Below are 19,276 nucleotides of genomic sequence, written 5' to 3'. Positions count from 1 at the left end.
GATGTGCTGTGCTGTCAAGGGATTGAACCAGGGCATGTGAAGCGTCTGGGGTAAACCATGGAAAGTTTTGTGGGGCCTGGATGTGGAAAGAGAGCTGTGGTTTCGTTGCATTACACATGGCAGCTAGAGACTGAGTGTGATTGAATGTGGCCTTTTTTGTCTTTTCTTAGCGCTACCTCGGAAGGAGGGCTGCTATTTCATGTGTAGTGGGGTGGCAGAAAGTATGAATATGTACATGTGTATACATGTATATGTCTGTGTATGTATCTGTATCTATACGTAGAAATGTATAGGTATGTATATGTGTGTGTGGGCATTTATGTATATGCATGTGTATATGGGTGGGTTGGGCTATTCTTTCGTCTGTTTCTTTGCGCTACCTCACTGATGTGGGAGACAGCGACTAAGTATAATAAAAAAAAAAAAATAATTATTCATTTATTTATTTATCTATAATACTTAATCCCTGTTTCCCGCGTCAGTGAGGTACTGCAAGGAAACAGTCCATTAGAAGGAAAGGAAATAGTCCATTAGTATGAGGTGTCAATGTAAGGAATCTATGTGAGAGGGGGATGTGGGAACTGACACTGTACCTAACCTGATGCAAGAACACAATGTCAGAAACTTTTAAAAGAGAGAAACTGTACTTTGGCAAATCCTAAAACTGTCTGAGAGTACATGAAATGTTTATTAAGTTATTCACAATTTATCTGAGAAATATTGGAATATACTTCTAGTTTAATCACTGCACACAAAGTACAAAATCTAACAGCGAAGGTCCAGAGGAGAATAAAGATGATTTCTGAAATATGAAAGCTGAAATACAGTGAGAGGCAAGAGGCCATATATCTGTCTATCATGGAAAAAAAAAGTGTAAGAGGAGATCTGATTACATTCTTCAAAAGATGCAAAGATAGAGCAATTTGATGCCATAATTAGAAACTAAGCAAGAAAAATCTTAGAAAAGATGTTATGAGTACTTTTACAGTGTCATAGCACATGACAAAGGGAAAACAGTAAGTAATGAAATAGTAAATGTTGAGAATATACACAAGTTTAAAAAGTTGTATAACTGAAAATGTTCAAAATATGGTGCCCAACTGCGTAGAACTTCCCCCAACTATACAAAGAATTATCACACAAACACAAATAGGAAATAACAAGAAACTAAGCCAGAAACTTGTTATAATAGATGTAAAGAAGTACTTTCATAGTATAAGAGTGGTGGATTAATGGATTAATATGAATGAAGAGATGGTTAATGCAGACAGCATACATAAATTTAGCAAGTTGCATGAAAGTATAAAATATTCAAGAGGTGGACCCCATCAGTGTAAAACTCTCTCCCCATAGAGTACAAATCGGTAATTAAAAGTATCTATAACCATATGTCACCAGTGACTTGCACCTACAGTGCCATCTCCTGTTTGAAGAATGGGGATTGGTTACCCAAGCATCAGTGTCACTATGAGAGAGATATCTTTAAAATTACTCCATGCCCACAATTATGGGAATAGTCATCATGTTTAGAAGCCCTTTTAAGTTCTTTCTTCTATATGATGCCTATACAATATAAACCTTATCAACAATAAATTTCTGAACTGTAGTCTGGCTTATCAATGCTGTTGTCAGCAAAAGTTATTTCCTTTCCAGTAAGATACTCTGTTGCTCTGAATACTGATAACATTAGTTACCTTTTATCCCCATAACCCCTATTATAGGGTCCTGCAGCTTCAAGACTGCCCTTCAAGTGGCATCAGGGAAGGGTGAGCTTCCTCCTGGCAAGATCCTTAATAATGTTGTACTCTTTTCTGCTCAATAGTAAAGTAATAACACAGCCTTGTTAAAGGTGACTTCTTTCTCATGGTGTTTTCACTTGAAGGAAAGGTCCGCAAACACCAAACTCTTATATACATATATATACATTAAACAAATGCTTGCAGTGTCTACACATACAGACAGGGATTATGTGACACGTGATGCAACTGGCAAAAAATACCTGCTAGCTTTTCCAAGGGTTAAGCATGGTTAATTGTGCAATATAGGGTCCTGTAGCTTCAAGACTGCCCTTCAAGTGGGATCAGGGCAGGGTGAGCTTCCTCCTGGCAAGGTCTTTAATAATGTTGCACTCTTTTCTGCTAAATAGTAATAACAGCCTTGCTAAAGGTAACTTCTTTCTCATGGTATTTTCACTTGAAGGAAGGGTCCGCAAACACCAAACTTTTATATACATATATATACATTAAACAAATACTTGCAGTGTCTACACATACAGACAGGGATTATGTGACACATGATGCAACTGGCAAAAAATACCTGCTAGCTTTTCCAAGGGTTAAGCATGGTTAATTGTGCAATAAGTCATCAAAACTAAATGGCTTGAAAAATCTAACTATGTTATATAAAAGGAAATATTTTTAGAATTCATGCAGTCATGCCTTTACCTGAATTTCTTCTCCCGAAAAGTGTATCGGCATACATCTTGGACTTGTGACTTGGACAAAGTAAAAAGTAAAGAGTAAATTTTCAAGTAAACACCTACCTAGACATTACCCTTTCCACAGGTATGAGCAACCAAGTTTGTCTTAAACAGATCACAGTCTCATGAGCAGGTACAGCACCTGAGAAGTTAAACCACTTACACGGATAGCTGAGGGACTGTCCGAGTAATCAACAGGTTGACAGCGAAATGAATAATGTGTGAACCATCCACTCATTCCAATCTGTAACCAACCGCAGTACAAATTGTGCATGCGGGACATGATTAAAAAAGGTTCATCAGTGTGAACAATATATGATTAGACTAATGATGCTACAGATAAAGAGGGTACACTATAATAAACAATCACCCTTACAAAACAGTTACATATACCCATACAAGGGTAAAATACAGTAACAATCATGAACAAAGAAAAATTTTCTACTCAATATGGGCTTAGCAAAGCTAGTTTTGTTTTGATAAATTTTGCACTGGAACTAACAGTCAACATGATTTAAATAAGATACATCACTGAAACAATAATGCCACCACGGTGTAGTGGACGTAATATTTAAAGTAAAATTTTGATATAAAAGACCTGAATTTGTTAATTGTATGAAGACCTTTCAGTTCATTTACAATATCAGTTTAAAATGAGTGCCATCAGGATACATTCTTGAAGCCAAAACTGATAACTGTACTGTTCTGATCAAAGTTAATTACTGTTTTGTACACACCTTATGCTAACTGAATCTTTTAGCTTGAGAGGAATCTAATTCAAAGGAAAATGGCACAGTTATTTGTTCAGTTCAACAAGGGGTATGGGACAGTACTGTGAAGGGAGACAAAATCTGAAGCTTTAGTGCAAAATTTCAAGACTGACGTAGGCATTATGTTCTATTAATAGACTCGCAGTCTGACATTTCTTAAAGACTATAATATTAGATAATTCATGAAGATGGCTAATAAATTTCAAAGGCACACACATCTCGTGTGTTAATCTATCTTTATCATGTATGCCCTTTTTCATAAACTTTTTTTTTTTTGCTTTGTCGCTGTCTCCCGCGTTTGCGAGGTAGCGCAAGGAAACAGACGAAAGAAATGGCCCAACCCACCCTCATACACATGTATATACATACGTCCACACACGCAAATATACATACCAACACAGCTTTCCATGGTTTACCCCAGATGCTTCACATGCCCTGATTCAATCCACTGACAGCACGTCAACCCCGGTATACCATATCGATCCAATTCACTCTATTCCTTGCCCTCCTTTCACCCTCCTGCATGTTCAGGCCCCGATCACACAAAATATTTTTCACTCCATCTTTCCACCTCCAATTTGGTCTCCCACTTCTCCTCGTTCCCTCCACCTCTGACACATATATCCTCTTGGTCAATCTTTCCTCACTCATTCTCTCCATGTGCCCAAACCATTTCAAAACACCCTCTTCTGCTCTCTCAACCACGCTCTTTTTATTTCCACACATCTCTCTTACCCTTATGTTACTTACTCGATCAAACCACCTCACACCACACATTGTCCTCAAACATCTCATTTCCAGCACATCCATCCTCCTGCGCACAACTCTATCCATAGCCCACGCCTCGCAACCATACAACATTGTTGGAACCACTATTCCTTCAAACATACCCATTTTTGCTTTCCGAGATAATGTTCTCGACTTCCAAACATTCTTCAAGGCTCCCAGAATTTTCGCCCCCTCCCCCACCCTATGATCCACTTCCGCTTCCATGGTTCCATCCGCTGCCAGATCCACTCCCAGATATCTAAAACACTTTACTTCCTCCAGTTTTTCTCCATTCAAACTTACCTCCCAATTGACTTGACCTTCAACCCTACTGTACCTAATAACCTTGCTCTTATTCACATTTACTCTTAACTTTCTTCTTTCTTACACTTTACCAAACTAAGTCACCCAGCTTCTGCAGTTTCTCACATGAATCAGCCACCAGCGCTGTATCATCAGCGAACAACAACTGACTCACTTCCCAAGCTCTCTCATCCCCAACAGACTTCATACTTGCCCCTCTTTCCAAAACTCTTGCATTCACCTCCCTAACAACCCCATCCAGAAACAAATTAAACAACCATGGAGACATCACACACCCCCCTGCCGCAAACCTACATTCACTGAGAACCAATCACTTTCCTCTCTTCCTACACGTACACTTGCCTTCATAATCTTAGCAAAGTGAAAAAGGCTAAAGAACACAATTTTAATATAAATTGTATATTTCAACATTACCATTTCAGATCCACACAAGAACCCTCAAAATATTTGCTGAAGATCCTGATATGTTTGTTTACCTTTCATATCAGCGAAGCAAATCACCCCTTGCTAGCATTAACAATGTGTATAAATACATACATATGGTAGAGTAAATGTATGGAAGTAGAAAAGTATGGTAATAAGCATAAAAGTATTGAGATAAAAGTTCAATAAGCAAAACATATTAATGAGAATCATATCACTGAAGAATAGTGTGTTCTGGCATGAAAAGGAGACTAACAGGCAGGCAACAATATGAATGCACCCTTAAAGACATGTATATGGGTGACATATAACCTTCTACTTTCCCAATAGTAATACTGCTATATCAACACTATGTAAATAATTCTTAACAAAAAATATGCAAGTATCACTAGTTACGACAAACAGCAATGGAGATCCATTATATTACAACCAGCAGTCAAATTGTAGTTACCCAATTGTAAAACAATTCGTGTCAGGATATCACCATGCAGCAGCAAACAGAAATTTTATGATGAGTGCATTACCGTAAGCACACAGACATGAAACAGCTTAAGGGAAAATGGTTCGTGACAATTTTTTTTGTTTAGACCAAGAAGAAATCTCTTCCTCATTCAGCAAAATCTAGGTTCAATCCTAAGGGCCAAGCAGTAATGGCAGGAGACAACCGACTCTGTTTATACTCCAATCTTGCTACTCCAGTCATCTGAAAACCCTTCATTGCCTAGAAGAATGCCACTATCCTCAGGTGGCTAAAGACAGAATCCTGTCTGCATTTTGTCCTAAACTAAGAGAAATTACAGGGATGCAAACTAATTGACTTGCATCTCTCTTAGTCTATCAGGACTATTAAGAAACATATTCAAAACAATATATTACGAAAAAAGTTTCAATAAAATCAACATACTTCAGAAAAACTAAACCTGGCTTCAACAGTACCTGCAACTCAAGATACAATTGTTTTAAACCGAAATACATCAAATAATTTCACGTTCTGTGTTAAGTTAAAGAATCTAGTAAAATATACAATAATTCTGTATGAACTGGTCTGCACATGCACACTATCTCTGTCACTGGTTCGAACAATACACAGCAACGAAAGTATCAAAATATCCTTAAAGAAATGCGATTAACGAGGCACTATTAAGTACGAAATGTTACTCTGAATATAATCTGATGGTCAATTATGTAAGATAATTTGCTGTTTTGGACAAAATCTAATTCTCTTTAGAATAATCTGATTTTGAATAACAGAAAATTACAAATCTAGGACCACACAATATGAAGGTAGTAAGTATCAGTAAAATTATGTTTTGGACATCATGTTTGGATATTGAAATTATGGTTTTGCCAAAAGTTTTTAATGTGCTTTGCAATATTCTGACCATCATCTCGACTGCAAATCACTACCTTCTCATATATCCCCGTTTATCCATCAATAATGAGGGTCACCAGTGGGAACCAGGGTTTGGGTGGACAAAATCACAAATAGTAGTGATTTTTGATATATAAATGAAGGTCAGAATTGTTCAAAAGACATCAAAAACCACCGAAAAAACAACTTCAACCAAAACAAACCTGACAAAAATTCGTTGGATATATGAAACAATTATAATAACCTAGTTTCTGCATTCAGCCTTCGTTTTGCATGAACATGTTCTGCGAGTCTTTCTAACTACCCGGAATGAACTAGCAAACAGCTGCAAATACTGTAACAACTGAACCCTGATGGTGCATATCTACTTATACCAAAGCATAACATAAAATAAAGTTTTTGTCTTCAAGAGTAAAACGTTTGGTGCAAATCTAATCATTATGTAGACATGTTAACAAGAATGAATCCTGTAAGAGAAAAGATAATAAAAAATGATGGCTCATCCCTGGGGACACCTAGAAGATTAAGCTCAAGTTAAGCCTCTGATGGGAATCAGACCACCAGTAGACATGTTCTGTGGGAGGGTTCAGAAGGAAAAGACAGCTCATTAGTCAAATGGTAAAGAAGCAACAGTCAAACCTAGATGTTTGGCTGGAACCCGACATACCACCAAGGTTAAATGGCTGTTTAAAAAATGAAGAAAAATAATCATTATATATATTTGCATCTAACCTCGATCTACCAATGAATTACAGAGAATTTCAAGATCGTGAAAACGTTTCTTAACATTGTAGTCACAAGTTCCAATGGATCTTACTTTGTTACTCCTTCCAGTGGAACAGCTGTGTGCATGTGCAAAACTGAATATACACATGTGAGTCTGTATCTAGGTATGTGTAAGTACTTATGAACAATATGTGTAACATATGTGAGTTCATCAATTTCTAAATATAAATCATTAGTTCTGGAGATGATCAAAAGTACATTATTTAATACTGTACATAATGCCTCATAAAAGAATTATTTTTTCTTAAATAATGAGAATAGTATAAAGATGGTGGTTCACATCGTGAGGCCCTACTCCCACATATAAAGCAGGGTCATTCAAAAATTCTCCACAAACTTAGCCACCTCTGGTTATCCCACTCTTGGGATAATACTTTTTGTATCTTAAACACTTGCTACTAATCTCTAGTTAATATCACCAAAATGAAACATCAGTCACAATATTGTGGACATAAGCAGGATGTCATAAAGTCTTTCCTTGACATGACTACTGCAAAAAACAATGAGCAAACTGCAGTATGAGAAATATATGCAGGCACCACCTGACTACATCAGGCAACAATAATATGTTAAGAAAGAGGGCTGACTGAAAAGGTATTAACCTCACTAACCTCATAAAATATCCAAGTAGAGAAGACAACCTGCAGGGCATTGTACACGACAAGTATGTTTCGCAGCTGGAATGGAGGGCGGTTTTTCATGTACTGTGGACCGATCACCTTTACTACGATAACGTAACTCAGGCAGATGAAGAGGGTTGGCCATGGTGACTCCATCAACAACCACCCATCCACACGTGGATCTACCAATACAATACAGAAGTAAAGTACAATACAAGAATGGTGTTCGTCCGTTTCCTGGCATGGGAAACAGCGATCAAGTATAAAAACAATAATAGTAATAATAATGATAATAAAGAGCAGTGCGGTTTCAGAAGTGGTAGAGGATGTGTGGATCAGGTGTTTGCTTTGAAGAATGTATGTGAGAAATACTTAGAAAAGCAAATGGATTTGTATGTAGCATTTATGGATCTGGAGAAGGCATATGATAGAGTTGATAGAGATGCTCTGTGGAAGGTATTAAGAATATATGGTGTGGGAGGCAAGTTGTTAGAAGCAGTGAAAAGTTTTTATCGAGGATGTAAGGCATGTGTACGTGTAGGAAGAGAGGAAAGTGATTGGTTCTCAGTGAATGTAGGTTTGCGGCAGGGGTGTGTGATGTCTCCATGGTTGTTTAATTTGTTTATGGATGGGGTTGTTAGGGAGGTAAATGCAAGAGTCCTGGAAAGAGGGGCAAGTATGAAGTCTGTTGGGGATGAGAGAGCTTGGGAAGTGAGTCAGTTGTTGTTCGCTGATGATACAGCACTGGTGGCTGATTCATGTGAGAAACTGCAGAAGCTGGTGACTGAGTTTGGTAAAGTGTGTGGAAGAAGAAAGTTAAGAGTAAATGGGAATAAGAGCAAGGTTATTAGGTACAGTAGGGGTGAGGGTCAAGTCAATTGGGAGGTGAGTTTGAATGGAGAAAAACTGGAGGAAGTGAAGTGTTTTAGATATCTGGGAGTGGATCTGTCAGCGGATGGAACCATGGAAGCGGAAGTGGATCATAGGGTGGGGGAGGGGGCGAAAATTTTGGGAGCCTTGAAAAATGTGTGGAAGTCGAGAACATTATCTCGGAAAGCAAAAATGGGTATGTTTGAAGGAATAGTGGTTCCAACAATGTTGTATGGTTGCGAGGCGTGGGCTATGGATAGAGTTGTGCGCAGGAGGATGGATGTGCTGGAAATGAGATGTTTGAGGACAATGTGTGGTGTGAGGTGGTTTGATCGAGTAAGTAACGTAAGGGTGAGAGAGATGTGTGGAAATAAAAAGAGCGTGGTTGAGAGAGCAGAAGAGGGTGTTTTGAAATGGTAATAAATAAATGAATAATATATATATATATATATATATATATATATATATATATATATATATATATATATATATATATATATATATTGCAAGAGGTTAGTGATGCATGTGAACTAGTATATGAAAAAAAAAAAAAAAAAAAGGGAAAATAAAACACGGTAAGTTCCCAAGTGCACTTTCCTGTAATGATCACATCGTCAGGGGAGATACAAGAATGAGACAGAAGACGTAAAACAGTCAGTTGATATACAAAAAAAAGAGACATAGCTAAGACGCCATTGGTAAACAGGCGTTTCCGGATGGTAGTGTTCGACTCTGACAACATGCCCATCATAAATCTTTTATTATGTGGAGAAGAAAGAGGACTGTTTACAAATCTAGCCTACAATTAAGCTATCCAAAACTTGTATAGACTTTCACGAATATTGATGTTACAATTCTCTGTTCACTTAGTAACAGAAGATTCAATGACATTTCTCGTGATTAAGGAGTTACAGTCAATAACTGAATTGGCGTCACTCCAATCAATACAATGATCATAACTTTTAACATGATTAAACAAAGCTTTTGATTCTTGTCCTGTCCTTAAAGCCATATTTATGTTGCTTAAGTCTAACATAAAGATCCTTGCCACTCTACCCAACATAAAACATATTACAATCTTTACAAAGTATTCTGTAAACACAGCTCACAGAATTTTCTGGCGAGTCTTTGATTAAGATATTCTTTATAGTATCGTTACGGCTGAAGGCTACTTTTACATTCAAGGATTTAAGCAATTTAGGGAAAAATGTAAAATTATCACTAAAAGATTCTTGGTGTCAAGGAGAGGTTTGGGTTTGATCTATAAATCATTTCTTTGCCAACTTAAGGGATTTATCAATGAATGATCTAGGATACTTTAACTTGGATCCAATGGCATACATCTTCTCAAACTCATCATCAATAAATTCTGGACTGCATATACTTAATGCCCTAAGGAACATTGACTGGAATGATGATAATCTAACTGTCATGTTGATCTGAGTAATAATGAATACATGAACAAACATTGGTGGATTTACTTCTACAGTATAGTTGATAGAAGGTACTAAATTGTTAAGTAAAGGGAGAAATGTTTGCAAATTTTCGTTTGTTGGCCAAACACAAAGAACATCATCTACATACCAAAACCAAATTGTTAGAGGGTAAGATATACCTAAGTACTTTTGTTTCAAAGAATTCCAAGTACATCTTTATTCTCTCCGCTCCTGACACATATATCCTCTTTGTCAACTAGCCAACCTTTCCCCACTCATTCTCATATGTCCAATCCATTTCAGCACATCCTCTTCAACTCTCTCAACCACTCTTTTCATCACCATCCATCTATCTTACCCTTTCATTGATTACTCGACCAAACCGCCTCTCACGTCTTCAATCATTTAATTTCCAAAGCATCCACCCTCCCTCACACAGACTTATCTATAGCCCATGTCTCACATCCATATGATATTTTTGGGACTACTATTCTTTCAAACATACCCATTTTTGTTCTCCCAGATATTCTATCTTTCCACACATTCGTCAGTGCTCCCAGAACCTTCGCCACCTCACCCACTTTATGACTCACTTCCGTTTCCATGGTTCTATTCGCTCCCATGTCCACCATCAGGTACGCAAATCAATTCACTTTCCCTAATTCTTTCTCCATTCAAACTCATACTCCCAACTAACCTGTCCCTCAAACCTGCTGAACCTAATAACCTTGCTTTCTGTATTCACGTTCTCTCTCAACTTATCTTCTTTCACACTTTCAAACTCAGACACTTGAAACCTTTTAACGGAATCTCGTATAATACATTTTCCTTTAATAGATATGAAAAATGATTAATGATTACTGTATACATAATTCATCAATAAACACAAATCCATCAAACGTTGAAGAAAGAAATAACGAACAAATTCGGCGCTATCCTTATTTACATTATCTGTCAGTTGTGTAGAGTGCGCCATATTCGCGTGTGTTCAGTTTTCGTCGGTCTTTTTATAGCAGTCTCCTGTATATAGCAGTCTCCTGTATATACTTATTTGGAAAACATTTCAACTTCATGTTTGGAATATGGCCTGCAAGAGCGAGTATAGGTAAAGCACCCACGGTGACCACAAAAGTGACTGATCTAGATATAAAGATACAAGTGATACCTATGGTTGAGGCAGGCAAGAACCAGGCTCACGTGAGGTTGCCGCTTGGACCAGCTGCTTCTACCGTGAATACGATACCTGATAACAGTGAGAGGAAAGAAGGACCATCCAGTGCACCACGTCCTAAATTGCAATGAATTTTACAACACAATAAATAAGGGAATACGCCTTCCCACGTATTACCTGCGTGTCGTAGAAGGCGACTAAAAGGGGAGGGAGCGGATGGCTGGAAATCCTCTCCTCTCTTTTTTTTAATTTTCCAAAAGAAGGAACAGAGAAGGGGGCCAGGTGAGGACATTCCCTCAAAGGCCCAGTCCTTTGTTCTTAACGCTACCTCGCTGACGCGGGAAATGGCAAATAGTATGAAAGGAAATAGGAAAATAAATAAGCCACTTGAGACGATGAACAAAAGGCCAGGTAGATGTAAGCGAGATGTCGGAAAGTGGCAGCGGTAAACAGCAACACTGAAACGCTCATTTTCTTGTTCACGTTGACTGAATGTATTTATGTATCGTATTTATATTAACACTGTCTTCGTTTTAACTACAAAGTACCAAAATACCAACCGCAGAGCCATGACCATTACCGAAGGAAGTCATTCTATACCATTTACTTGGGTAACAACTGACATTACTCAATAACGCATACCCTCAGTTATAAACGGACTCCATATATATATACATATATATATATATATATATATATATATATATATATATATATATATATATATATATATATATATATTACTAATGTGAAATTACCCCGAACACTAAAGAAAAGAAAAATCCTGGTATTACCCATGACCTCTTTCCAGAAACTTTGCAGCTCCCTGCTGGGCTACGTGTAATAGCAGGGAAATGTGGACTACTCCAGAGTAAGAACTCCTTTGCGGAGACTTGAATCCTAATGATACCAGCCTTTTCCTACAAACAACCTCATAAGATGTTCACCATTTTCTTTCACAACGGATAACCGTATCATACCCTCCCCCTCACGCCTACAACTTCCACATCACCCACTCTTCCATTCATGTTATCAATCACTTTACTTAATCCCTCACATTAAAACGGCTAATGCATTCACACACCTCCTCCCAAAACACTCGCCTCTCCTCCTTACTCCTCTCGCTACCGGGGGCGCATTAATCACCCACCTTTTGTGATCCAGTTTCATTTTCACCCACATCTGTATAGTGGCTCACTTCCATACACTCTCCCACACAAGCCAACAACTGCTTCAGCAGAAGTGCCACAGACATATGGTTCTACTAACAAGTTCAGGAGACACATTTGGTGATGCTGCCTGACTCAGGCTAGGCTGTAGACATTCATGGGAGTTTACCCCCTCCTGTTGATAATGAAGAAACCACATGTATCCTCCGCTTGCACAGCTGCTCCCACACCCTACAACATTATGTACGTTGCATGACTTATGAAATCAGTGAGTGCGGAGATGATGCTTAATGATCATTACAAGGTATATGTCAGAATATCTTGTAAACACTTCAGCTATATATCTATGTAAGCATAATCTTGTAAAGTAATTGCTGTCCAATTTCTGTAAATAATTCACTTAAAGTGAAAATTGTCAATGTATTCATATTCCTTCCCTCAGGCAGCATTACCTACCTAATCCTCCCCTTCGGCTGTATGATCTACTTTATCCGTCCTTTAGTTCTCATAACGTTCCTTATCCTCCTCTCAGACAGCACAAAAAGCTTTATCCTCCCCTCATGCAGCATAACCTATCTCATCCTCCGCTTAGGCAGCCTAACCTGCCTTATCCTGCACTCATACAGCATAATCTGCATTATCCTCCCCTCAGACAGCATGACCTGCCTTATCCTCCCCCTAAGACCATAAAATGCCTTATTTTCCCCTCAGTCTGCATAACCTGCCTTAATATTCTGCAACATAAGTGACTGATCCGCTAGAACACCAACTAACTCACCAGTGGACCAGGTGATCACCAGTGGACCAACTTATCCACCTCTGGACTTACTGTTTTCCCAGTGGACCAAACGATTCACCAGTGAACCAGATGATTCAAAAGTGGACCAAAGCACACAAGGTTTTTGATTAGAACGAAAAAGACGAGCACACAACAGGAGGCGAAAAAGAACAGCAGACTTTCTAAAATACCCACAGCTCACCCAGCATAGGAAAGAAAATCTGTCAAGTGAATTATCGGACGTAAGTACACCATAAATTAAACTCATATGAAACACAGGTAAGAAGAAAAAAAGCCATTGGTGAAATAAGAAATAATTCAATACTTTTTTTCTCGTATGCGAAGCTCAAATCCTGGGTAACAAGTTCGTAGCATTAGCCTACTTAAAACAGAAGGTAACTTAACAGACGACCACCAGATGTGAAAGATTCTAAAAAAGCAATATGAACTGGTTGGTATTCAGTGAAGCAATACCACATTCAAGGTATATGATCCTACATATTTTTTCCTAAACAATAATCCCCCAAGTGTACATAACAGACATCACCACCTCAACATAAGATTTCGAGAAGGCCACTGAGAGCATGGCCATGCACTCAGACCCAGACCTGAACTCTCTGAACTCAGTTTTCATAAATGCAAGACACCTTCACACGTGTACTAAATATCCCTGAAGGAGAAAAAAAAATAGATTTTAGCATCATTCCCGAGAGTCTGAAACTGACCTACATCATTCCACTCCACATAGGTGGAAGCAGAGAAGTTCCACAACACTATCGACCCACAGCATTAACATCGCTCATCGATAAAATCCTCGGAAGACACGTAAGACGCAAGCGGACTGAAATTATGGAAATGAACAACACAAACAACCCAGGACAACATGGTTTCCGGGGAGGAACATCTTGCCCCTATCAGTTGCTTGACCATATGATGAGATGGTCCAAGCTCCGGAAAACAAAGAAAATGATGACACATTTTACAGTCTTTAAAAAAATGAAGATATCAACAACAACACAACATGGGAGATACACAGGCGTTGTCATAAGCCAGCTGACTAGTGTGAACGACCTCGGAGTCATCATGTCTTGGCGACCTGACCTTCCACAGCTGCCTCATGCAGAAGGATGGCAGGGTGGATCCTGCAGACCTTCAAGACAACAGAAGACATCATTGTGGCCTGGTCTGAGGGAGGTTCCTATCTTCCGCTTACTCGTCCTCCTGTACCCAGATCAGCGTCTGTGTCACTTTCTGTGCTATATATGTGTGTGTGTGTGTGTGTGTGTGTCATTATTTGTCGAGTGGGGATATGGTTTATTTGTACATCAACTTCTATAATCTCTTTATTCAGAGCCAACTATATATATATATACATATATATATATATATATATATATATATATATATATATATATATATATATATATATATATATATACTTAGTCGCTGTCTCTCGCGTTAAGGAGGTGGCGCAAGGAAAAAGACGAAAGAATGGCCCAACCCACCCACATACACATGTCTATACATAAAAGCCCACACACGCACATATACATACCTACACATTTCAACGTATACATACATGTACATACACATACACAGACATATACATATATACACATGTACATATACTTGCTGCCTTCATCCATTCCCGTCGCCACCGCCCCCTCCCCGCGCGCGTGCGAGGTAGCACTAGGAAAAGACAAAAATGGCTACATTCGTTCACACTCAGTCTCTAGCTGTAATATATACATATATATATATACATATATATATATATATATATATATATATATATATATATATATATATATATATATATATATATATAAACCAAAAAGAAACAGAAAATACTAACAATTAGGCGCTTTCGTATAATTACATCGTCAGGACTTAGTATAATGCCAGCCACCACCAGGCTGGGCAGGCATATGAACTAGGAAACAGTACACACATTCGTATGGCCCAGTACACATACTCATGACCCAATAAACATACTCTTACGACCCAGTACACACGCTTATAATCCAGTACACACACACACACACACACACACACACACACATTTATGGCCCAGTACACATACTCCTATGACCCAATACATAAATACATACACTTATGACCCAGTACACATACACAAATAACCTATTACACATACACTTATAACCCAATAAACACAAGGCCCAGTACACATACATTAATGACCCAGTACACATACATTTACGACCCAGTACACATACACTTATAACCCAATAAACACAAGACCCAGTACACATACATTTACGACCCAGTAGACATACACTTACGACCCAGTACACATACACAAATAACCCATTACATATACGACCCAGTACACATACACTTATAACCCAACAAACACAAGATCTAGTAAACATACACTAATGACCCAGTAGACATACATTTATAACCCAGTACACATACTCTTATGACCTTGTACAAATACACTTATAACCCAGTGCACACTCACCAGCTGTGCCATGGGATAAAACTGCAAGAAACTCAACTGGCAGGTGGGCCAGGGTGTGGGTGAGGACGGTGGGCCAGGGTGTGGGTGAGGACGGTGGGCCATGGTGTGGGTGAGGACGGTGGGCCAGGGTGTGGGTGAGGACGGTGGGCCATGGTGTGGGTGAGGACGGTGGGCCAGGGTGTGGGTGAGGACGGTGGGCCAACACAGCTGGTGGTGACCTTTGTCCTACTCACAGCATCAGTACCTCCACCTGCCTTAAGGAGGATGCTCCACAACACTGGCTGGGGAGTCCGGCACCACCCACTACCACCCAGCCACTACCTATGACGACATCTGGCAAGAATTACCGGCCTGGCGCGTATCGCTCACCGCCGCATCTTCTCTCAAACTGAATTGCACTTTTTCCTCGCTGCCGCCACTCAGTGGGCAACATTTGCAGTGTTATGTAAGCCAGGATAGCCAGACGTGGGTAGTCTCTCTCTCTCTCTCTCTCTCTCTCTCTCTCTCTCTCTCTCTCTCTCTCTCTCTCTCTCTCTCTCTCTCTCAGTGTATGAGAGTTTAGTGTTCTCGTCTTCAATGATCAGGTTGTAATTATTCCGACACATCCACATGATGAGTTATGAAACCTTATCAACATAAATCAATGAGCTTTTCATTTTTCAAAACCCGATACACAGGTCCTTAGAATGTAAACTAACTTGACTGTATGTTAATATAATTAACATCTGATGCATACAAGCTGTGCGTTGAATATAGACAGGGTTGCGTTACAAATGCGAGAGACGCCACTCTAAAAGCAGTGAGCTTATAACAGTGATGTCAGTCTCCAGCAGTGCCTGGCGTGTAGAGCGTTCTTTCCCTCAGTGATGTGTGCAGGTGTGTGACAGGAAGAGCAACCATCCACCACCACTGGGACTACGTCTTAACAGGTGACGATGTTGCAATGCAAACATAGCGTCGTCCAAGCTCACAGCTCACAGTACCCCTCCCTCCTCATGATTTTCAGTACAGTTCAAGTGGGAGTGGAGAAAAATGTATTTCCAGAGTCGTGGGACAGACAGTCCAAGGCCTTGAGGTGACTAAGAAGTTTAAGGAGAAACTCTTGGTTATCATCTGGTCTTCTGTTTCCAAGGAATGCAGAGAAAAGATCTTTTCAACATTTCGCAGCAGCCAACCACAGGCAAGGATGGCTTATCATCACACATCGCCTTAATGGACACGTCTTCTTTTACCTTTGCATTACTCTGTCCCGGGAAGTTCTCTTACAGATGAAGTTCCAGCTTCTTTATTCACTGCTCAGAGAAAAGTTTTGGTAGACTTATCATTTCAGGGATCACCAAAGGACTCTGGCTCCAGCATTGTTTAACTGGTAGACACTCTGGTCGTCCCATGTAACAGTACCTGGAAGAGATGCTTCTCTACGACCAGGTGCAGCCAATACGGGACCACTCCATCTTAGGTGACCCTCGCCAACATGGTCTCCAGTGCAGTCTCCAGACTTTGCTATGATTCCAGCAGCATATGCTAATGGTCATGGATGGCTGCCTGGTACCAGTGCCGCCACAACAACTACTACTTGATGCTTCTTGCAAGACGTTCCTTGATTCGTCAATATCGTCATTAACGACCAAGTTCGTACCGTAAACTATCGATTAGTTTGGCCAAACACTCGACCTGTCCCGCATCTCGGTGTCGTGTGGTGTCCGCCGACTTTTATTTCCATCTGACACGTATGTTTCTGTAGGGAAGACATGCCACTGGTGGAGCAGAGGGTTCATCAAGAGCTCTGCCTGCTTCCTGCTGGGACTAACTGGAATCATTCAACGAATAATTCTGTCTGACGACATGTTGACATTCACCATGATCTTCAGGTGCTGCTGACGATGATATGCTGACACCTTCCACACTTCCATGACCTTCCTGGGTAGTCCCCAGCAGATGGTGGGACTGGGGTAGTCCCCAGCAGATGGTGGGACTGGGGTAGTCCCCAGCAGATGGTGGGACTGGGGTAGTCCCCAGCAGATGGTGGGACTGGGGTAGTCCCCAGCATATGGCGGGACTGCTTTCTGAAAACCCAAGTATAATACACTGGTCACGCATCATGTGCACCAATGACAAGTCATTTCCGTAGCTGTTGAGTTCCCTCCAGAGCACCAGATAGCACTGTGCCTCTCCTGCTCAGCTAGCCAGCGTGTCAGGCCGGGGACACAGCCCACTCCTGCTGGTGGTGATGACGGAGTGTCATATCGTAATGCAGTTTACAGTCGTGTTGAGGTCTACCATGTTGTGCTGTGCTGGTGTACAGCATATTATCCTCCATACTCAACGTTATCTGCACGGTTCCCACACTCATCAACAGACGCCATCATACACTATAATTAACACCCTAAAACTAAACCAAACATATATCATTGTTACGTAATTTGAGAAAAAAAGTGGAACAATTCAACCGTGTGACGTCGTCACCCATGAACTTCAGCGGTCCCACAACCATGTGAATCAGTGCAATATACCGGAGCCAAACATACAGCCCAACAAACATAAACCCGATCAAGGTTGTAAGGGAAAATTGCTTCGTCACAGAAACCTAACTGTCGTTATTGCGATGAGCATATCATAGTTAGGTATGAGTATTCATCTGCTTGTTAGGGAAAACGTTCGGCATTGACCCTGTCTAACGTTCATTTGGGACCGACGTCATCCAAGAGACTAATAAACGTTTCTGTGGTCAGCCCATACGAGGAGTGTGTGGACGCGATGACGTCACCCTGGTTACGACTGGCCACGCTGAAGTAAATGACTTGAAATGATGATCAATATTGTGGGTCCGGCCACTGAGGGGGGCCTCCCCCCCACACCCTCTCCCACCACGTGCTACACCTACCCCTCTCCCACCACGTGCTACACCTTCCCTCTACCACCACGTACTACACCTTCCCTCTCCCACCACGTGCCACACCTTCCCTCTCCCACCACGTGCTACACCTTCCCTCTCCCACCACGTGCTACACCTACCCTCTCCCACCACGTACTACACCTTCCCTCTCCCACCACGTGCTACACCTTCCCTCTCCCACCACGTGCTACACCTTCCCTCTCCCACCACGTGCTACACCTACCCTCTCCCTCCACATTCTCCATATAATATAGAGAAGATAGCACTAAATATATAGATGAAAGCACTATAATATAGAGAAGATAGCACTATAATATACAGATGACAGCACTATAATATAGAGAAGATAGCACTATAATATACAGATGATAGCACTATAATATAGGGAAGATAGCACTATAATATACAGATGACAGCACTATAATATAGAGAAGATAGCACTATAATATACAGATGACAGCACTATAATATAGAGAAGATAGCACTATAATATACAGATGACAGCACTATAATATAGAGAAGATGGCACTATAATGTACAGATGACAGCACTATAATAAAGAGAAGATAGCACTATAATATACAGATGATAGCACTATAATATAGAGAAGATAGCACTATAATATACAGATGATAGCACTATAATATAGAGAAGATAGCACTATAATATACAGATGATAGCACTATAGTATGCCAAGGATAGCAGCACAGTATAAAGAGGATGGTTACGTGTGGTATCAATAGAAGAACTATCAATAAACGACCAAATTACAAACGGAACTGTTGGATGTAGACATGGGTGGTCACACAGTGAAGCCTGGCGTGTCGTGTGGTCACACCTGGCAACAATCACCACACACACACACACACACACACACACACACACAACAAGGCAACAAGACACGCGATCACGTACACACGGCGCGGGGA

The 19,276-nt window shown here is 40.2% G+C and overlaps 1 protein-coding gene across 1 annotated transcript in view; it reads right to left on the bottom strand.

Moving 5' to 3' along the window:
* The window catches only part of LOC139754425 (very long chain fatty acid elongase AAEL008004), a 467,896-nt gene that overhangs the window by 319,923 nt on the left and 128,697 nt on the right, over nucleotides 1–19,276 (bottom strand). The window contains exons 3-4 of the mRNA XM_071671703.1: nucleotides 7,534–7,724; nucleotides 2,643–2,723 (exon numbers count right to left, since the gene is read on the bottom strand). Coding sequence (XP_071527804.1) covers nucleotides 2,643–2,723; nucleotides 7,534–7,724 — 272 coding nt within the window. The remainder of the gene's footprint in view (nucleotides 1–2,642; nucleotides 2,724–7,533; nucleotides 7,725–19,276) is intronic.

Source organism: Panulirus ornatus, chromosome 17 (assembly GCF_036320965.1).
Source record: "Panulirus ornatus isolate Po-2019 chromosome 17, ASM3632096v1, whole genome shotgun sequence".
NCBI lineage: Eukaryota > Metazoa > Arthropoda > Malacostraca > Decapoda > Palinuridae > Panulirus > Panulirus ornatus.
Note: the sequence above shows the minus strand (reverse complement) of the source record. Positions and strands in the feature narration are given on the sequence as shown.